Raw genomic sequence first — 23260 nt, 5'->3', positions numbered from 1 at the left:
TTATTTTATAATTTCCATATGTACTATGTAGATACTAAAATCTGACACAAAAAAAATTGAGTGGTTTTTTTTTTTTGTGGATTACAGCTATTTTGTTAATTGTAGTATTAGTGCTCTAAATTGGTCAGACGCAGCTTTGGTCTTGACCATATCATATGACCGCTTTATGCCAATTTGTCTAAAGTACTAACTATGGAGGGATGATATGATTCTAAATCAGCTGAATCTGACCTTTCAGAGGGCAAAACTCAAGATTTCCTTGTGGTTATTTAATATCATCCCTTCTGAAAATGAGTTCTGGGTTTATGCTTTTATGTAGTTGACAGATTGAATAGTAAATGATGTATGTATTTTTTTAAACTTTTGAATGAATTTTCTAAGATGAGGAGATTTCTATTGTTGAGGTATGATCATCCAGAGGAGTTTTTATGTGGAGATATGCTAAAGAAACTGGCATGATCTCTGCTATTCATGCCAAGAAACACATTTGGGGCTCATTCAGAAAATTTCTATTTGTTAGAGTTTTGGCTCAGTGCTTCTTAGATTCATCTTTATATATGGAAAAGTCAAAGGATAATCTCTATAATAAGAGGGGAACATGATATAAGCCACATTTATTCATTTACAATAAATAGACTGTGATATTCCAATTGATTAGATGTTTCCATTATTATCTCTAACTCAAATAATATAATCATTAATATAGAGCTGAATGAAATTATAAAAATTATCTTGTGTTTAACCCCCATCTTTTACAGTTAAGGAGATGAAGTGATTTGCTTAATGTAAATAATAGAGTCTGGGCCTGAATCTAAGTCTTTAGATTTCAAAACTATTACTTTTTCTATTATATCCTTTATGAGATATTTAGTAAGATGACATACTGTCTTACAGGAACTTTCTTGTATATTCTGCAAGATAGAGAATCAATATTTAACCTGAATGTAAAATATTTGTATTTTGGGCAATTTTGCCACTATCACTATGTATTCTTTAAGCAATCACATTATATAGTGAGCACTGGGTCTGGAATTAAGAAGACTTGAGATCAAATCCAGCATAAACATTCATTAGCTTTGTGACCCTCTGATTCAGTTTCCTCAATTGTAAATTGTAAACCTCACATGTTTTTTTATGAGGATCAAGTGAGATAACATTTGTAAAGCACTTAGCATGGTATTTTATACCATGGTAAAAGGATGAGTCTTCATTTTATAACCAATCTAAACAGGTCTTAACTCTATTGAACAAAAAAAAAAAATTCTTCAGTTGATTGTGCTCCTCTTTTGACTTCCATCCAAACTCTTTCTTTTCTTTTCTTCAAGGAGAAGCAGAAAATGATTGCCTGAGTGGAATGACTTTTTATTTTCCTTACAACATTTTTCTCTTTAGTTGGCCAACATCTCACAAAGCATAGTTGACAAATGGATATATGACTCAGTTATAAAGGATGTTACCACAAATAAACTTAGAAGAACATAAAAGAAATTAACCTTTCAGATATATGGATAATTCCATATATCTGAGAGGATCACAGAAGATAAAATCAACAATTTTGATTACATAAATTGGCAGTTAAATTTAGAAGGGAAATATATAACTTGAAAAAAATCTTTGCAAGAAATTTCCTAATATGGTTCTTATTTCCAATGAGTTCATCTAAATTTGTAAGAAACATTCCTTATAGACAAATAGTTAAAGATTACAAACCGACAGCATTTAAGGGAAGAAATCTATGCTATTAATAACCACATGAAAAAATGTTCCATTCACAAATTATTAATGTATATCACACCCATTAGATTGACAAAATTAACCTTTCCTCTCCTCCCTCCAAAAGACCAATATCTTATATTGTATATACTTAGGCTCTATATGACTACATGACCTAAATATAAAGTATGACATTGTGAATAAATTAGAGGAGCAAAGTATTTTCTACCATAGATCTATGGAGAAAGTAAGAGTTCATGACCAAAAAAGAGGGAAAAAGAATCATAGAAAATAAAATGTACAATTTTGATTATATTAATGTTTTTATTTTTTCAAAGTGTTGTGATTTATTCTTTTTAGAAAATTTTATTGTTTTTTTGTTTTTTTTTTTTTTTAGATATCATTATAGTTTTCTCTCCTCTATCCTGTCCTAGAAAGCCATGCAATATAAGCAGAAGGGGGAAAGGAATAAGCATGAAGTGCCTTTTATATGCCAGCCACTGTTTAATACTATACAGATTTTATTTCTGGCATTAAAAAAAAAAAAGAGGGGAAAAAAACAGTATAACATCAGTACATTAAGAAAATCTGAAAAGATGTGCAAAGTGTAATACTTGTGGGCCTTCTACTTCTGCAAAACAGTATAGTGAGAATATCTTTTAACTCTTCTTTCAAGACATTCTTTTTTCACTTTCTTTTTTTTTTTTTTTTTTTTTTTTTTTTTTTTTTTTTTTTTTTTTTTTTTGGCTTACATTGATTGTAGTCATTGTATACATTCTTTTCTTGGCTTGATTTACTGAGAATCAGTTCATTTAGCTCTCCATGTTTTACTGTATTTATCAGAGTCAATATTTCTTAACAGTATAATATTCCATACATTTACATATTACATTTGCCTTCCTGTTCCAAGTTGTGTGCTGTTAACTGTTTTGACATCTGATTCTCTGGAAAAAATATATATCCAACACATTTTCATTTGCACTATTAAAATTTTTTCCCTTTACTGGTCTATAAAATGCTAATTATGTTTTGATTTATAGTGCTTGATGATTTCCTAAGTGTAAATTCCCACAATGAAAATTTGCCATTTGGCTTGTGAGCTGGCTTCAGGACACCCTTAGCTATTTCCCTTTTGATAGACATCTGCTTTTTCTAGTTCTTTGCTTCCCCTAAAAGGAATAATACAAACATTTTGATGTGTGCTGATGCTTTTTGAAAACTATTAATGGTCTCCTTAGAGTAAAAGCCCTGTAATGGAATATCTTGGTCTAAGGATATGGACATTTCAATCACTTTGTTTGCATAATTCCAAATTGTTTTCTACCACTCTACCAACAATGTACATATATGCCTATCTTCCCACAACCTTAATATATTGACTATTCCTGTCTTTTGTGAAATGAAATTCAAAGTTGTTTAGATTGTACTTATTATTTTTAGTGATTTGGAATCTTCTTTCATGTGTTTGTCCATAATTTATAATTTTTGGAGTACTATTTGTTCATATTATTTGACCACTTATCTATTGGAGAATTTTTTTGTCTCATATAGCTGCTATATAGCTTGGTTGCCAAACTCGTCAGTAAAATTTTGTTACATTTATTTCTTTCCCTTCTTCTAGGTAGGATAATATTTGTATATTTTATCTTTTGTGATTGCTTCTATCCTTTGTCTGGTTCGGAACATATATCCTATCCATATCTGCAAAAGTTATGTGATCTGATTCTCTTTTAATTTTTGTAATCTTTAATATTGAGCTCATATATCCACTTAGAATGTATTTTAAAATATGGTGTACAATTTTCATATAACTTAATTTCTGCCAAGTTGCTTGGCAGTTTTCCCAGAATTATTTTTGATCAAATAAAAAGTTCTTTCCTGAGTCACTTATGTTTTTTTAATTCAATGAGATTATTAACTTCTATTTCCAATTCTCTTATCCCTTCTGTTCTATTGATCTATCACTCTGTTTTTTGATGAAGAATGAGCCCTTTGAAAGTAAGGGTTAGTTTTCTCTAATATGGTTTGATTGAATTTTTTCCTTATTTGGGTTCTTGGTGTCCTAAGACTGTGGGGACAGTTCAGATTATTCTCTGTAGTATAATTCCTTTTTTGGAGAGGTTTGCCATTTTGTGAGGAATGGAGAAAATATGTAGTCCCCATCTTGTTTGTCATGTGGTCTGGAGGTACCATTTAAATTTTTTTAAATTTAAAAAGTTTTTCACAAACCTATGCAGCAAGAATTAGAAGAGAAGCAGGTAAAAGTTTTCCTTTCTAAATCATTTAGTGTATTGTGTCAGATTTATAAGTTTTAGAGCCATTCTACAATTGATGAATGGTCAAAGTTCAGAAAAAGTGATTTTTCAGAGCCAGAATAGAAATCCAAGCTATCAGTAACCAAGTTTTGAAAAATACTCTCAATCACTAATTAGGTAATATGAAATTTCACAATTTGAATTTGTGTCACCTCCCACTGAACAACGATTGCAAAAAATAGACATGTTAATTAATTTTTGATGGAGTTGTGTATTTGTTTAGTTATTTTGAGAAACAATTGGAAATAGGGCTTAAAAGTTACTGAACTGAACAGATCTTTTGGACCAACTGCTCTTAAATCTCTGAGGAGATAAAAGACCTAAGAAAAGAATACATCCATACAAAAATATTTATGGTAGCTTTTTTTTCTGGTAGCAAAATAGTAAAAACTGAGAAACTGATCATCAGTTGGAGAATGGCTGAACAAATTATGGTATATAAAATAATGGAATATTATTGTGCCATAAGCAGTGAAAAAAAAATTTCAGAGAAAGTTGGGAAGATGTATAGAAACTGGTGTATCATGAAGTGAGCAGAACAGAACCAGGAAAACAAGTTGCATGTGAAATAATATGAATACAAATATGAAACAATATTATATTAATAATATGAATAAAAATAGTATTGAAATCTTTAAGAATGCTTATCAATTCTTATCAAAATCAATCAAGTCACCAAAAAAAGTTTTGATAAGAGTATGCCGAATGTCCTTGTAGAGATGATGTCCTTCTAGAGGATGTAGATTGAGACATTATTTGTTTTGTTCATATCCAATGTATACATTTGTTTAATTATGCATTTTTGTTAAATTTTTTTCCCTCTTCATTGAGAGTATGTGTGGGAGGGAAATAAGATTTTTTTTTTTTGGTAAATTAAATGATAAAATTAATAAAAAGCTTTACCCATTGTTTTCTTTCAAAAATAAATTTTTATTAATATCTTTTGTTTTTAACATACCCTAAGTTCTTCCTGAATATCTCTCCATTTTCTGAAAGAGCTTTTACATGTTACAAGTAATTTTTGTAAAGGAATAAAAGGGAAGAGAAAACTTTAGTAAAACTGAGTTAACACATTAAAAACCAACTTTGATCAGCATATGCTATGTTTCCCATCCATTGGTACCCCTGTTTTTGCAGAGTCTGTGGAAGCTTCTTATATATTTCTTCATTGTGGTCAAGTTTTTACTATGTAATATTTCAACATTCATTTTCAATTACTTTTGGTATTTATTTCATTTACATTGTTGTAGTCATTGTGTATATTGTTTTCCTGGTTTCCTTCATTTTGAATCAGTATGTTTAAATAGTTCCATGCCTCTCTGTATTCATCATACATTCATTATTTCTTTTCACATATAATATATATTATTACATTGCATTTATTTACAACAATTTGTTTAGGTATTCCTCAGTTGATAGACGTCTACTTTGTTTCTAGTTCATTGCTACCATTAAAAAAAAATAAATGTTTTGTTGTATGTGAAACCTTTCTCATTTTTTTCCATATTACTAAAGATATATGTCTAACTCTCTAGATCCAAGTGTATGGGAATTTTTATCTCTTTTGTTTGTATAATTCCAAATTGCTTTCCAATATGTGCACAATGCCATCAGCATTGGATTACTGTGCTTGAATTTTCATAGCTTCTCCAACATTGGCCATTCCCAAGTGATATTATTTCATCCTTTAAAATGTATCTTGGATTTAATTCCTTTCCAGAATTTTAGTGCCAGTGTTATTGTGTTAGTTCATACTGGTCCTTATCAGTTCATTTCTTTGAACTAAACTGCTCTATTTACCTACCTCTTTACATTTTCTCCTTTGGGTTTCAGCTCAATTCAATTCAGTATATACTTTGTGCCAGACACTATGCTAATTACTGGGAATACAAATAAGAAAAAAAAATTCCTGACCTTAAGAAGCTTATAATATAATGGGGAAAAGGCAACATTAAAAAAGAAAACTAAAAAGCATGGGAAGGCAATCTAGTGGATATCTGGGGTAGGGGTATGATGTTCTTTAGAGTTGAAAACCAAGTAGATGAAATGAAGTTGATGAAAAGTTATAGAGGCTGATGGAAAATAAAGTTATTTGGAAAGTTCTATAAAGGAAGGCATCAGGATCTTCTCAGTACAGAGGGGAGAAGCAACTGAAGGAATGGAGAAAGTATTGAAGTTCAAAAACTGAGTTAGTCTATGTGGTAATGAGGCTTTAAGTCATGAGCTTTTCTTGGAGGAGCCAAGAAGTTTCCTGGTGTTGATACCAAGCAGATATGCTGTTAGAAAGTGATCCATTTTGTATATTGCTACCAGATTAATGTTTCATAAGCATTGCTTTCAATTTTTACTCTTCTACTCAAGCTCCATTATCATCCTCTATTTCATATCATTTGCCTGGCTGGTTTTTAGGGACCTACATAATCTGGCTTCGCCTTCCCTACTTTAATATAAATTTTACTTCATGTTGGGCTCAACTCTTTACCATTCTGTGAACATTACATGATTTTCTTTTTTTTCTCTTTACCCATATTTTTAGCTTTCTTTTTCCTATTTCAATTTCTATCTAAATTTAAAAACTCAGTTACAATTCCAGCTACTTCAATCAACATTTATCTTTTCTTTTGAATTGTTTTCTTAATAAAATTATAAGAATGAGTGTTCATGATTGAACAGAGAAATTATATTAATGTAAATAGTTTTCCCATTTGAAGTTTTCACTTAAGTGAAAACATGAAAATTCATACATATCTGGAATATAGTCATAAATCTAGATTAGGTAATTTATCAAGATGAATAGTAGTTTATAACTTCAAAAGATTACTAATTCCTCGGAATTATTCAACTTAATTTTAAGAGAGTTTTTATTTAAATTTAGAGATGGTATTTTCAGAATGGCCTGCCTATTGACACTGTGATACAAATTCTATTCAAAGCCCATTTCTAGGACTTAGTGATCTCATTAGGCAATTGATCATGAGTCAGTCATTCAGTCAACAAGCACTTACTAAGCACTGGATTGTCAAGAACTATATTGAGTGCTAGAAATACAAAGAAAAAGCAAAAAAAATGACCCTGGTCTCATCTCTTTTATCGGTAAATTGAAACCTAAAACATGATCACATTTTAAATAAAACATGTAACTTTCTTCTTGAGCATTTTTCAGAATGGAGAAGTCTTGCTTTTTTCATTCAGGAGACTATGGTGGTCTTCCTTTCTCAGGTTTATTTTGAATCGATTGTCCACTGTAGGCAGGTAACAGCAAAATTTGAAATGTTTTTATATAAATCAGTACATACTAGAAATATCCCTAGTAATGTGAGTAACCTAATAGAGAAAACCATAGGCAGGTCAGCTTGACTCTTTTTAATTCTGTAGTAGCAGCAACTAGTGAATGTTGAATTATTTCAGTTGAATAAACATGAATACCCATAATCAAAGAAAAAAATGAGCTATTTTTTTTTTTTAGGAAGTGAGATTTATAAGTTGACCTCAAAAAGGTATTTATTATTAAGCACATTAAAAAAATAAGTCTTCCATGCGTCATGAACTCAAAGTTCCAGATCATCTCCATGTCTTTATTTTACTTGCAAAATAGGCAATACTTCATAAATGAATTTCTGAACTACAGAAAATTCTTTGAAAATTTTTACCATATGTGCTATTTCTGTTTCTATGTAATTAGATTCTGGAATAAGGTACAAAGCAACCTTTGGTTAGTATTTCAAGCTCACTTAACTTATACCTCAAAATTGTGTTTACTGTAAGTGGACAGTGACCTTCATTTGAATTGTTCTAGGAAGTTGTTTTTTAATCTCTTAGGTCAAGCTAGCCATTTCAAGACTACAATTGATTATTTCAAGAGATGAAGCCCACTATTTCATGGAGGGGATTGTGATTCAAATGTCCCATAAACATCCCATAAAGCAGCTAAATTTCAGGATAAGACTATAAATAAATTGATTTTTTTTTGAAACTGACATTCCTTATATGCTTTCATCTATTTAGATTGTATTGGCAATTTTTATGATACCTATATTAATTCAGGATTAGTTTTATAACGAGCTAGAAAAAAGTGACATTTTGTTGGCTTTATTACAAGATATTTAAGAAGATTCTACTTAAATCCTAGCTTGTTGATTTCTGAAATTCTTGAATGATTGAAAATAATTTCTTTGACTTAAATTTTGCCCCTGTCAAAATACAAATGTCCTCATGGAGTCATAATATCTTCAGCCTTCTTAGGCATTTACTCTACCATAAGTTTGATTTTATAAGACTTTTTCTTTAGAGCAGGTAATTAAGAGAAAAAGGGTAAATGGAACATGAACACGTTTCAAAGGAGAACAAGGAGGTGTAGTGAAAGTGGAGGTAGAGGTACCATATACAGAGTGTAGGTGTTGCTACAGATGGCCCATTTTCCAATTTGACTGCCCATATTGCTTTCTCCCCTTTCCAGCTGTCATCCATAGCTGTCAAAGTGACTTTCCTAAATCATGAGATTGCCTCTTGTCATTATTGTACATTAAATTCCCTGAGTTCTCTCTGAGATAAAGTTTAAAGGGGTCTGATATTAAAAGCCTTTCACACCCTAAATTAAACTTTTCAGTTTTCATATACATTGTTCCTTTTACATGCTCTTCTGTCCAATCAAAGAAATGTTCATTTTGTTCTACACACACGTCATTTGATCTCTCCTGCCTGTGCCTTTCTTCCTACTTGGAATGAACTTCCCTCTCACTTCAGTTCCTTAGAAACCTTAAGAGGAAAGACCTTGTCAGGAAGACCTCAAGCACCACTTTCTGCATGAAGTCTTTCTTGATTATTCCTTCCTCCTTTTCCTACAGCCTATTCCTTCAAATTATCTTGGTTCTACTATTTGTGCTCATTTTGTATAAATTACCTATGTATGTGTTCCCCTTATATGATATGAGTTCCTTGAGGATAGTAAATGTATAATTTCCATTTTTGTAACTTAAGCACCAGCATAGTGCCTGGCACTTTACACTTTATAAATGCTTGTTGAAGTGAGGTGATTCAGGCTAGTTTCAGTGGTCTCGTAATAGAGAGTCACCTGCACCCTGAGAGAGGACTATGGGGATTGAGTGTAGATCACAACAGAGTATTTTCACTTTTTTTTTGTTGTTAATTTGCATTTAATTTTTTTCTAATTTTTTCCTTTTAGATTTGATTTTTCTTGTGAAGCATTATGATTATGGAAATATGTATAGAAGAATTCTACATGTTTAACATATTTTATTACTTGCTCTCTAGAGGAGGAGGTGGTGGGGAGGAAGGGAGAAAAAAATTTGGAACACAAAAGTTTTCTAAGGGTGAATGCTGAAAATGCTTCAGCCTTCTTAGGCATTTATTCTACCATGAGTTTTGCTGAAAATTATCTATGCAAATAATTTGAAAATAAAAAGCTTTAATTAAAAAAATAAATGCTTGTTGATTATTAGGAGTGTGTGCTTATATATGATGGAAGGAGGAATATTTCCAAAGGAAAATCAAAATTGATCTCATCTAGGATTTTAAAAGCATTCTTTTAGAGGAATAGTTTCAGTCATAGTAAAATAATAAAAATTCCTCCTGCCTTTTATCACTAGTTGGTACCTTTATAACTGCATAAGATGACAGCTTTGTTTTCCCATTATAATGCTTCCATATAAATTTTGACCTGGAAAAAAAATTCTGTTTCTGTACATTCCTTTAGTACTCTGTTATATTTTTGCAATAAAATATAACAAAAATATTATTTAAATGTCAATCAAATGGAAAATAATGTCACAAAAATTTCTGTAAACTTATTTTTTAAGTGAAATAAATGATTTTCATCTTCATATCCCATTGTATTTATGTGCAGTGTAGGGTAATAAACTTCAAGTTCTGCTCTATTGTTTGTTTCATCTTGGGGTTTGAAAAGCTCAAAAATTTTATTGAAGAACAACAGGACTCAGGATGTTTCATATGCATTACTTTGAGATTATTTGAAAAGTAAATTCCCCTTATTATTTTGGAGTTCAAGTTTCAGTATTATTAAAATTGAAGAGTCTAAACTAAGCCAATCATTTTCTTATTTTACAGAAGAGGAATTTGGAACTCTTTCCCCTTATTTGTAAAAAGTGAGGTTGTTAGATTAAATGCCTTCTAAGATCTCTTTCCAATGAACCTATATCATTTCTAGAATATAGATAATTGCTCTTGCAAACAGTGGACCTGAAATACATTTAAAACTATAGATGATGAAAAGAGATTCTTAATAATTATGTGTCTAAAGATGAGAAATAGAAACTTTCAAGTGTGCTACTTGCTTATATACTGTGCGTGCGCGCACGCGTGTGTGTGTGTGTGTGTGTAAGGAATCACTCTATGAATTAAGTATATTTCATAGTTATGTATAGCACAGTGGGCAAATGAACATATTTACAATTTAGAATGCTACTCCCTAATATAGAATTTCAAGAATTAGAATTATAAGGTACGACAAGTTTATTTGAGACCAATGACAGTATTTGTGGTGTCTAAATTCAGAAGCTATAAGACAGTGGAATCTGTTTTTCTTTTTTTTTTCCTGAGGAGTTTTGGTCTTTTATTTCCTCAACTGTCCTTATCCCATAGATACTTATTAATCTCTTACTATATGCAAAGAACTGTTGTTAAATCTGTCTTTGGTTTAACCAATGATTAAAGGTATATGAATGGGTAAAGATGATTTATGAGGCAGATTCCATTTGTTTCAGGGCAGTATGAAAGTTCATTTAAGCAAGTGCAAGTTGGTGGGGCAGGGATAGTATTTAACATTTTCTCTTCTGCACATGGTTTTGAATTTTTAAAAAACCATTTAGCTAAGTGAAATGCTAGGAGGTGGCATTTTATTGGTAGGCAGGTCCATTTTCATTACTTTAATTGTGTGATTTATCAGGATTTTCAGCTTTTTATAAATGTTAGAGTGTTATAGGACAGAATTAAAAGGATTTAGAATAAAAGGAGTTTAAGAAAAGGACTTTGTGACAGGATTGCTATACTTTTTACATTTGGTGGATTTAGCTAGCAGTTTTTCATTTTCATCATCATACTTCATTCAGTTAAACACTATGTAGAGCAGGTGTGTGTAACGTCATTCTCTCCCATATGTGAATAAACACACAATTTTATATATAAAAAAAAATTAATCCTCCACAACTTGGAGGATTACATTTTCCCTGGAATTACGCATGGGGTAGTGACTCCATTAGGCATTGTGGAGAGCACATGTTGCTGTTTGTACTGGATGAAAAATCAGGTTAATAGCTACATGTTCATGAGATTTCAAAGTCCCTATAGTAATGACTTTTCTAATGTATTAATATTCAAATTGTCAGAAAATTAACTTATTTCATGCAGATCAAGATTTTCATGCATTGTCTTCCAATGTCTAGTGTCATGTCCTGAATACATTTTTCTTAAAACATATCGTATATGGATAGTTTGTATTTTAGAATGGTTTTATTTATTCACATTTATCTATGCCATGGCTCTGCTCATTAATTTTCCTGCCCTTATGGATTTTCAAATTTGTTTGCCTTTGTAAGTTTGGTCATTACTTTGAAGAATCTAAAATTTTTAATTACATTAATCTATAGACTGATATGTTCTCAGTATAGTTGGTTCACTAATGTGAAAGTAGTTTTCCAAATTATAGAAAAGTTCCCAGGACTAATATGCCCTAAGAAATGAGTATCAACAAATGGAGTTCTTAACTACTTCTTTTTAAATCTAAATTCTAATTTATCAGTTGTTACTTTTACAGACTAGAGATGTTTCCTTTATCCAAATTTCAAATCAGTGTGTATAGTGTAAGTAGAAACCATAGAGATCTGATAAAGCCTAGAAAAAGAGGGACAAGGAAAATACTTTCAAATACTTTCAATACTTTATTACTTTCAAGTTATACATAAACTCCTTGTTGAATGTGAAGTTATTGATGGAGAACCATTTTAATATTACAGTTATCCAAGTATGTTGGAGTGAAGTTAGACTTGTACAGATAAGCTTTAGTCATAATTAATCTGTAACTTAAATATTGTATATGTACTAGATTTGTTAATTATTAATAGTTGAGTTAAAGGTGATATTTTTAATTATAGAATCTGACAAATCTGTTTTAAAAAGGATACCAGTATACAACATATTGTAAATTGTTTTAAACATATTTCAGATATTTTCTTTGGCAAAAATATCATTGGTTTACAAAGTACACTTATTGTTTCTCAATCTATACACTGGTTCTACCAGCTTAAAAATTTTTTTTTAAAAATAAGCTTTTATATATAAATTTTTTATATTTTACTTAATTTTCCCCTGTCATTTCCTCCCAGATATCCATCCTATATAAAATATAATATTTTCAGTATAAAAATTCAAAAACAAGAAAGAAAAGGAAAAATGTATAACTGTGATCAAAAAAGGAAGACTTTATGTATGTTGTAGTACACTTTTAAACCTCTCATTTCTGCAGAGGAATAGGGTGGAGATGTGTCTTTCCATATCTCTTTTTTTGAATCATGTTTGTTTTTGTTGTGGGTTTTTTTTTTAAATTTTTTCCAATTACATTAATACAACAAGAAGTATTAATTTAATGATTGTGGCAACAATAAAAGTTTTTGTGCAATGCTTGGCTTTTTTTTTTTTTTTTTTCTCCCCTGAGGCAGTTCGGATTAAGTGACTTGCCCAGGGTCACACAGCTAGGCAGTGCTAAGTATCTGAGACTAGATTTGAACTCGGTTCCTCCTGACTTCAGGGTTGGTGTTCAATGTACTGTGCCACCCACCTGCTCCCTGCTCCAGGCATTTTGAAAAATTATGTGTCCATTACATGATGTAGTCTAGTGCTCGTTGTGGTGTTTTTATGGTGTTGTGTGAGTGGTGCTCATTGGATACAAAAATTTTTTCCTTCATTTCCACTTTTGTTAAAGGATCCTGTGTTCAATTCTAAAGAATGTAATCAAGAAAGTTCTTCTCTAGCACTAACCTCAGGGTAAGGACAAGGGATATGTCCAGAAGGCTCAGGGTTTAAGACCTGTTTGCTCTTTTGTTATTTTTTAATTACTTTTTCTCCCTTCTCTTTTTTAAAAAGCTCAGAGTCTAACAGTGCAAATGAATCATTTCACTGTGTGGTAAATTAAAAAGAACAATGGAATAGAACTCAAAGAGGTTCTACGTAATAGTCACTACTTTTTCTATAGCTCTGTTACTTTTAGCATGTTGTTTTTCTTGTTTTCTTATCTATTAAATAGGGAAAATCATTTCTCCTACTGGGGACACAGAGTTCAGAATGAGAAGATAACATATAAGTTTATTTCAGCTGCTTTTTAAAGGATTCTCTAAAAGAGGCAGTGATTTTAAATATTACCTTTATTTGGTACATTTTAACTCACACAAAGAAAGGGAAAAGACCTAATTGAAGACATGTAGGGAAATGTGGAGAGGAGGAGCTGGGAAATATAGGGATCATAGTCACTAGAAAGATAAGCATACAACTGTATTCTTGGAGGAGATTTGGTATATATATGGTGCCTCAGTCTGGTAAAAGATGGAACTTGGGTCACCTGATCTTTTTGGCAAGTAGAACAAAAGGCTTAGTGATTCTTTCAGATCCTGTGAGTTCCTGACTTATATCAAGCTCTCTTCACTCTTCCTACTTTGGCACTATTCTCCATTTATTTATGCCTTCATCAGCCTCCCTGATGTGGATGAATACCACATATTTTACAGAAATGGATGGTATCTCTAGGAACTCATTTGATTTTTCTCTTTCTTTTGATATCATAAGCAGTATTAATTTCTTTTTTTTTACCTCGAGGCAATTAGGGTTAAGTGACTTGCTCTAGGTCACACAGCTAAGAAGTATTAAGTGTCCGAGGTTGGATTTGAACTCAGGTCCTCCTGACTTCAGGGCTGTTGCTGTATCCAGTGTACTACCTAGCTACTCCAAGCAGTATTAATTTCTAAGAAGAATTATTTCTGCTAACAAATATACAAAACACAATTTATGTAAAAAAAATTGACTTTCTTGATTGCACTTAGTTATTTAAATGTTATATTTCCTGTTAGAGTGTGAATTTCTTGAGAGAAGGTATCTTTTTCCTTTCTTTGTATCCTCAGTGCTTAGCATAGTGCCTGGGACATAAAACTTGCTTAATAATAATGATTAGTTTATTGATTAATTAATTACATGAAAAGATAAAAATTGAATAAATGAGAGCTAAGAGAACAATATAGACTTTGACTACAACAATGTAAATGGAAAGAATCATTTACCAAGATATAATTGAAAATGAATGCTTCAAAATTTCAAAGAACAAGCCTGATTCTAAAGAAGAGGTATGAAGAGACACCTCTCCCTGTGGTGGTTTTTTTCTTTAAAATATAATAATAGTTCTCTCTGGGAGAAAGCAGGTTTCTTGGGGAGGTTTTCTGGAGGTAGCTTTAGTTTCAGTTACAAGTAAATAATCACCCAAAATCTTATCACCTTGTAAGGATTGGTGTGAACCAATAAGCATTGTATCAATTCCATTGAGTTAACACTAGGATTCTAACATCTCCCTTGAGTTTTCACCTTGTTTCAAGTTGAGTTGACACTAGGATTCCAACATCTCCCCATATTTTTGATGAGATGGAAGGCAATAATTGTTGTAGCTGTTTATGATGATGACAGAGATGAGTATCCTTTTCTTCTTTAAAATGTTTTCTTTCTTGGTGAGAAACAAAATTCTGATGAATAGTACAGTATTGTGTGAGTATTATTTTGCTCTCAAGAAGTTTTTGTTGTAGATTAGATCATATAAAGACAGATAACTAGTGAGGAACTACTAAGAAAGCCTGATGAGGGGATGCCATTTACTTTTTTTTAAAAAGATTTTGTCTTTCTCGATTTCACACCAAATGCATAAATTCCTAATTTATATGTCTCATCATCATAGAGATGATTTTTTAAAAAGAGAGAAGATACACAAGGATACTTCTAACTTTAGTCTTTTTTATGCTTTTTAACAGATTCACAGAAATGTGACAACTTTGCTGAGAAGAGGCCTCTGCTTGGTGTTTGTAAGAGTATTGGATCTTCTGGGTAAGGAAAGATCTTTTTTAAAAAATGTTTTTTTTCAGTCACTCTCAAGAATGACTCATTAAAATTCCAAAAAAGCTTTGATTTCATAAACTTTTTTTCCTTTTGAAACCATTAGATTATATAGTGATATAACTACCAAATTTTGACTATAATGTCTGTCTTGAATATCCCTTCAGTTTCCATCACTGTTACCACTTCTAGTACCTCCTAGAGAAACATCCCTTAGAACAAATACTTTAAAAAAGAACAATAAGAAAAGCATTCCATAAAAGAAATAAATAAATCAAAACTTCTGACATTGCATATAAGGTCCCGCACCCAGGAACTCCCCACTTCTGATGAATTGAGGGGTAATGTTTTCTCAGTTCTCTTCCTTTTTAACTCTTTGTTTCCTGAACAATGGCATCTACTTATTTCTGATTTTTGCTACCACAAAAATCTTGTGTAATTTAAAGTAAATGAAGGCTTTGAGCTCATTTTATTGAGCAAATGGAGTGGCCTTACAACTCTGATTTTTTCTTTTGTATTGACTAATTAAATCACTTAACTGGGTAAGTAGGAATGGTAATATTGCTTCTCCTTAGAGGCTAACCATCATGTAGATTCATAAGATTGTATAACAGTGAAAACAAAAAGTTTCCTGCGTTTTTCTCATTTCTTTTCTGTCATGTTTCTTTAAATTGGGAGGAGTGTTTATTTAAATTGATGACATTACACATATATATTAAAAACATCATTGAGACTTGGAAGGGGAGATGAATAGAAAATGAATGAAACAGTTATGTGATATGCATTGCATTTCTTCCAAAAAAACTTTGCAGTTGCTTCTTGTTTCAAAGGTCTTGCTAGGCCTTAGTGACTTCCTAGGCTACCATGATATTATAGTACTGTATGTACCCATCATTATTGTGCAGTTATCACAATTTATTTTATGTGCTTGGAACTATTGCTAAGATATCAAAAAATAAATATTTATTGCTCTCTTTTGTTTTGACATGTCTAAATTTACTCTGTGTTGTTGTTCTTCAAGGGCCGTCCTCTGTAAAAAGGGTGGGGAACCTTTTTTTCTGCCAAGAAACATTTGGATATTTATTACATCATTTTGCAGGCATACAAAATTAACAGCTTATAGAACTCAAACAGTGGGAAGTTTTTGTACCTAGCTTTCAGTTTATCACCTGTAGTTGCCTTAGCAAATTATTTCTTGGGCCTTTCATGGTTTATAGGCTGGATGTTTCCCACCTCTGCCTTATAAATATGATAAACTGACAAAACATGACATTATATGCAATGTTCCACAATAGTGTCCAGCCTTCCACCTCATCAAAAGTATGGAGAGAGACCTCTCTCCATATCTCCTCTTTAGGATCAAGCTTGTTTTGTGGAATTTGCAAGTATTCATTTTTAGTTGTATTCTAGTAGATGGTGCTTTTTATTTACATTTGTAGTCATAATCTGTATTTTTTTTTTAGCTTTCATTTATTCAGTTTTTATCTCTGCATGTAAATCTCTTTATGTTCCTTTTTTCTTTTAATCATATTATTTTTTTACAGTGCCGTATGATATCATTACATTAATATGTCATAAATTTACAGGCATCTACTTTATTTCTAGTTCTTTTCCATTATAAAAAGTCCTGCTATAAATGTTTTAATGCTTGTGGGACCTTTGTCTTTGTTAGTAACTTGAGGATCCCAGATTTATATGTGCAACAGTGGAATCTCTGGATTAAAGGGTATAGACATTTTAGGTACTTTATTTGCATAATTCGAAATAGTAATAAACAGTTCCACTGTTTGTTTGCTTGTTTTTCTACAACTCTTCTAATATTGACTATTCCCATCCTTTTATGGTGTTTGCCCATTTGCTCAATAGGGAGTGAAACCTCAGGATTGTTTTTGCATTTCGTTTGTTGTTAAGGTTGTTACTAGTTTATGCTTCTTTTTGAGAACTGCTTCATTTGTTTTATTTCTTGTGTGTGGTGTTTTTCTTCTTTAAAATATAATGGTTCTCTCTGGGAGCAGGTTTCTCTGGGAAGTTTTCTGGAGGCAGCCTTAGTTTGAGTTGAAAGTAATAATCACTTCAAGTTGTAACCTCAGCTGCTATCATGCTCGGCCTGTTTTTTGATTGATATCGTGGAACTGGGCTCTGCCTCTCATTTCTCTGGGTCAATCTACATTCAGAGGTCCAGTGAAAGCCTCAGTTACATTTTGGACATGGGATTTTGGGTTTTATCCTCTCACCCTATCCTCTCACTCTGTCTCTATATCTACACTGAGCTCTTAAATGTCCAGCTTTTCCACACTGAAAACATGTTGTTATTTGTGAAGTTCTTTTTTTTTTTATTTTAAAATTTTTTTCTAATTTCTTTGAATTCACATTTTCCTTTTTTTTTTTAATATTGTTGTACTCATTTCATTAATTTAGCAAAATATATTTAAGCACTTCTAATTGAATTTTTTATCTCTGTCCTCAATATTTTCATTCTAGCTATACCACCTTTTGTTTGCTGTTCCCATTAGGGAACTCAGCAGGAAGTGAGTACTATAGAAAGTGGCTTTTATGCCATCCTTCTTACCAGTGATCCTTTTCTCTCTTTTGGCTAACTACTGAACCCCCCTCTGCCCACCTCTCCAGGAATAATCCCCAAGAGTGATCTCAGTGTTCCTAAATCATGTTTACATTCATATCCTCTTATTCCTTCCCAGCAATGGTGAGCTAAGACCATCTAGTTTCCTCCCCTTATATTTCTTCTATAACATTTATTTCTGCTTTATTCTTGGGATTGGGGGCACCCAATTTTGTGGGATTTTCAACAGTTTTTCTATTGTCCTTTCTTTGGTCAATCTGATTTTATCATGTTTACACTAAACTCAGAAGGTGCATTTAAGATACAGGCAAATTGACTCATCACTGGTACCTTTTTATATCTCATAGAAAATACTTAATTTTGAAAGCTTAATACATAATTCCAACAGATAGATTTCTGTTTTCTTATTTTAATGCTCAAGATTAGTTTTTGTTGTTTATTTGTTTGTTTTTGTTCCAACTTAATGCTTAATGATTTTCTCTTTAATAAAAATAAGAATTAAATCTTCACTTTTATCTCCAAGTCATTGTTCGATGTATATCCTTACTTTAATGTATTTTCTCTTCTTACCTTTTAAAAAAATAATCATGGTTTATCAGAAGTAAGTACGTTTGTTTTGACTTCTTGCTATGTTATCTGTTTACAATTTTCTAAACAGTTTACAATTTATGATGTGTTTGTCAGTGTCTTTAAAATCTTATGAATATTTTGAGAGAGGACTATGTGTTCAGTTTGTTGCAGTTGTTGCAATTGTTCTTGGTTAGCTAATATAATTCCACAATCCTAACAAATTGATTCCTGTAAAAAGTTTTGTTGCTAGAATTTTTATTAAATTTCTTGCGTACACCTAAAGTTAGTGAATTACAAAAGGAAAGGTCTCATAGATAGAAAAATAGTAACTGGTGTACTTTTTTGTGGTAGCAAAAAACTGGAAACAAGTGAGTGCCCATAACCTGGGGAGTAATTGAATATATTACTGTAATGTATTATTATTTTTTTTATTTTGTTATAAGAAATGATGAATGTAAAGAATTTGGAGAAAAATAATTATATGAATGATGATTAAAATAAGAAGAATCAGAATATCCACAATGATCATGATATTTTAAATGAAAACAACATTAAAAGGCATATAAAGTCATATTCAATATATTTACCAGTCTTGTTTCCAGAAGACATATAGTAAAGAGGTGTAAAATCCTGTCTATAGAATGTTGCATAACCTATCAGATGTAGTTGGTGAGTTGATTGATTTTGTTTTTGGTTTTCATTTTTTTATAAGAGAGTTTTATGTGAAATAAGGTATATTGGGAAATGATCTTATGGTAAAAATGCATCATTTACATTTTAAAAAGAAGAAGAAAATGAGTTCTTAAGTATTTATTGCCATAAAAAAAAAGATTGCCCACAACAACAGTAATTATATTGTTGCTCTATTGTTCCTTAGTGTTTATGTTTTGAGGTTTAAATTTTAATTTAAACAAAAATTGAGTTTGTGATAGGCAAGGAGAAAATTATATTGTTTGTTACATTGTTTTGATACAATTTGCTTAAGTCCTTTCAAAGACCTGTGAAAATTATTTGTTTTGGTAATCCTACTAAAGCAGGTAACAACACTTCTTTACCTATTCTTCCTATGTATTTGTTCAAATATTCCCATTAATAATCAACATAATATTATATTTCATCTTTCTCCTTTAGTATGTCATAGGTACCAATGTACTACTCAAGATTTACATCTTTCTCTTGACATTGCTTCTTGGTATGAGTTGTATCCCAGTCATACCCATTCTTAATAATGACGTAGTTGTCATCCTGGCTTCCTCACTGTCTTTTCCCTCTTACTGTCTGTAAGCCTGCTGTCAGATTGGATATGGGCTAGTAGTGGTGGTGTTTTTTTGTTTTGTTTTTTTAACCTTTCCAACATCTTTTGAATATGCCCTTTTTTCTGCTCTGATACTTCCATCATTCTGGTGAATGCTCTCATCACCTCTTGCTTAAGCTTTTATCATAGCCTGCTAGAGAGTCTGTCTCCATTCAGGTTTTCCCACTCCCATCCATCCTCCATTCAGCCACTAACGTGATATTTTTTCTAAAGTACAGATGCTATCATTTTACACACTGAGTAAACTGCGGAAATTAAATAAGTTGCTTGGAGTCACTTAGCAAGTGTGAGATAGGACTTCTTTCTATTACACCATTTATAAGGTCCATTATGGCTGATATTTTGTGGCGTGTGTGTGTGTGTGTATACACATATATCTCACATTTTGATATCAGCTCCCCTATGAAGAAACTCATTGAAGAGTAGAAGAACAATTTATTGATTAGAAATCAGTGAATACTAATACTAATGTTATCGTTATTGAAAACTAGGAACCAAAAATGTGTTTCTTGTATAAGATGGTTGAACCTTCTTTAAATATTATTTAAGAGACTGGTACAGATAACCACAAGTTATTAAGCAGGGATTTTTTTCTTATTTGGACAATTTTATTAGTTTTGTAAAATAATAACTTCTTATTTTTCAAAATACATGCAAAGATCATGTTCAACATCTACCCCCACAAAACCCCATGTTCCACACTTTTCTCCTTCCCTCCCCAATTTCCCTCTCTCCTATATAGCATGCAATCCAATATAGGTCAAGAAATATGTCAAACAAGTCCAAACACATCTCTACATCTATCATGCTGCACAAGAAAAATCAGAGAAAAAAAAAAAAAGCAAGAAAACAACATCAACAATAAAACAGGTGAAAATACTATATTGTGATCCACACTCGGTCCCCATACTCCTCTTTCTGAATGCAGATGACTCTTTCCATCACAAGTCTATTGAAATTGCCCTGAATCGCCTCATTGTATGAAAGAGCCAAGTCCATCGCAGTTGATCATCAATAATCTTGTTGGTGCTGTGCACAGTGATCTTTTGGTTCTAATCACTTCACTTAACATGTAAGTCCCTCCAGGCCTTTCAGAAAGCATCTTGCTGATTGTTTCTTATAGAACAATAATATTCCAATACATTCATATACCCTAACTTATTCAGTCATTCCCTAACTGATGGGTATCCACTCAGTTCCTTGCCCCTATAAAAAGGGCTACTACAAACATTTTTGCACAGGTGGGTCCTTTTCCCTTTTTTATGATCTCTTTGGGATACAGACCTAATAGAGACACTGCTGGATCCAAAGGGTATGAAGGGTTTGATGGCCTTTTGGGCATAGTTACAAATTAAGCAGGAATTTTTTATAGGAAGTAATATATAATTACCTAAGAGACCTTGCATAAATATTATGTTAATAAATTTCTACTTATATGAACTTGCATAAATATGATAATTTTATGATTATAAATTTAAGGTTGGAAGAGCTTTAGAAGCCAATTAACCCAACTTTCTTATTGTAGAGATTGAAAAACTAAGGCCAGATTAGGTTAAATGATTTACCCAAGTTCACAGAGGTACTAAGTAACAAAATAAAGATTTTGACCTAGGATCTTTTATTCCAAAATTGAATTCTATTTTTACTTTTTTTCTTTTTTGCCTCTTATAAACACTGAAAATAGTTTTGTTGTGATCTTGCCAAATACAACCTCTTAATTTATTTAGAACTTTGTCAGAGTGGAGAGATCCTCCCTGATGAGTTATTTCTTTGTTTGAATATTGTATCTGGTAAGTCCAAAGGGGATTTCCTTTATAAAATAGTAATAATATACAAAAAACAGATAAGAAAAAAAATAGTAACTGCTAATTTTGGAATCATTTCATAAAACATATCCACAGTGTTCTAAAAATTTTAGGGCAGTTTAAATCTACTTAAAATTAAAATTGCCCTACAACCCTTGAGACATCTTGTATAATGCTATTGGCATCGAATAAAAATTGGGAGAATTAGAAATGAATGAAGAGGAAAAGTGGAGAGGAAGATTATGAGGAAAGAGAGACATCCATCCCTAGATGCCAAAGAAGAGAAAGAACTATCTTTTCATTTTTATGTATAAAATAAAGCAAATTGAGAAGTATTTGAAGAAGTAAAATAAAATTAAAAAGAAGTTGAGAAGAATAAAGAAGGTGTTAGATAAGATGGGAAATTAGTAGATAGAGAGTTAGAGTAGAGTAGAAAGGAATGGAGAGAAAGGTCCCAGGAAAGATTATGGAGAATGGAAAAAGCCAGCTCCCTCTACTTTAACCTCCTTTTGGAGAAAATAACTCCATTTGTAGTATTAGACTAGCTTTGCATGCTTCTTGCAGACTTAGCCTATGCTATTTTCCATAAGAAGTAAATAGGTGGGCCCTTAGAGAAGGCCCTGGACTTGAAGTCAGGAATGTGAATTTAAATGCAGCTCCAGATACTTACTATGTATGTGATGTTAGGCAACCCACTTAACTTCTGTCTGTCTCAGTTTTCTCAACTGTAGTATGGAGACAATAGTATTGTATCTCCGAGGATTGAGGATCAAGTAGGACAATATTGATAAAATGCTCAGGTCCTAAAACTTAATAAGTTATTTAGAAATGCTTATTCTTTTTCTCCCTCCCCCTTTAGTATGTATTTCATTGCACAATATTCAAATATTAGATCTTCAAGTAATTGTTTTTAAACTTATTTCAATGTCCTTTTAAATTTAACATTCACTATTGGCATAATTTATATTGGCATTTTATTTTCTCTTAGAATAGTGTGTCTTTGGGGCAGCTAGTTGGTATAATGGATAGAACACCCCTGAATTCAGGAGGACCTGAGTTCATATCTGGCCTCAGATATTTAATACTTCTTAGCTATGTCATCCTGGGCAAATCACTTAACCCCAATTGCCTCAGGGGGGAAAAATAGTATGTCTTCTTTAAAGTAATGAAATGGCTATGTTTATCTCTGTAAAAGTGCTCGTGTGGTGAAAGGTTTGTGCATCCTCCACTAGATTAAATGGATCATGATGTAAGGCCATTCCACATCCTAGGAAAGATATCCACATATAACTGAAGGTATGCTTGAATGCCTTATATATGAGTTGGATTCTTCTAGAAACCTATTTATGGGATATAAGTAGAGCCCAACACATTGCTTTTAGGCATAGTCCACAAAATATTTTTCCATTTTTGTTTTTTTTGTAACTTTGTTAGTTTTCATTTTTAATATCGTTTCAAAATGGAATTATGTCGCAATCCCCTATGACTAGTCTTTCCAGTCTCCAAACTTTTTAGTTCCTCCTTTAAAAAGTCATATAACATCTGTGCAAAAATAAATACTTATGAAAAGGCATTTAAAGATTCTCTCTAGAAGAATTTTTTTTTTTTAAATCAGAATTTGGAACACCTTTTCATATGGGTAGAAATAGTTTCAATTTCATCATCTGAAAATTGTCTGTTCATATCCTTTGACCATTTATCAATTGGAGAATGACTTGATTTGTTATAAATTTGAGTCAATTCTCTTCATATTTTGGAAATGAGGCCTTTATCAGAACCTTTAATTGTAAAGATGTTTTCTCAGTTTATTGCTTCCTCCCTTCCCATTTCTAATGAATTGCTAAGT

At 31.6% G+C, this 23260-nt stretch overlaps 1 protein-coding gene across 14 annotated transcripts in view; it reads left to right on the top strand.

Moving 5' to 3' along the window:
• Nucleotides 1-23260, top strand: part of BCAS3 (BCAS3 microtubule associated cell migration factor) — a 794545-nt gene that overhangs the window by 92371 nt on the left and 678914 nt on the right. For all 14 annotated transcript variants that reach the window (XM_023502118.2, XM_031968505.1, XM_023502116.2 and 11 more), the window contains one exon: nt 15062-15134. In XM_023502118.2, the coding sequence (XP_023357886.1) occupies nt 15062-15134 (73 nt within the window). The remainder of the gene's footprint in view (nt 1-15061; nt 15135-23260) is intronic.

The sequence above is a fragment of the Sarcophilus harrisii genome, chromosome 4 (assembly GCF_902635505.1).
Source record: "Sarcophilus harrisii chromosome 4, mSarHar1.11, whole genome shotgun sequence".
In the NCBI taxonomy this organism is placed as follows: Eukaryota; Metazoa; Chordata; class Mammalia; order Dasyuromorphia; family Dasyuridae; genus Sarcophilus; species Sarcophilus harrisii.
This window is presented reverse-complemented; position numbering and strand designations above follow the sequence as displayed.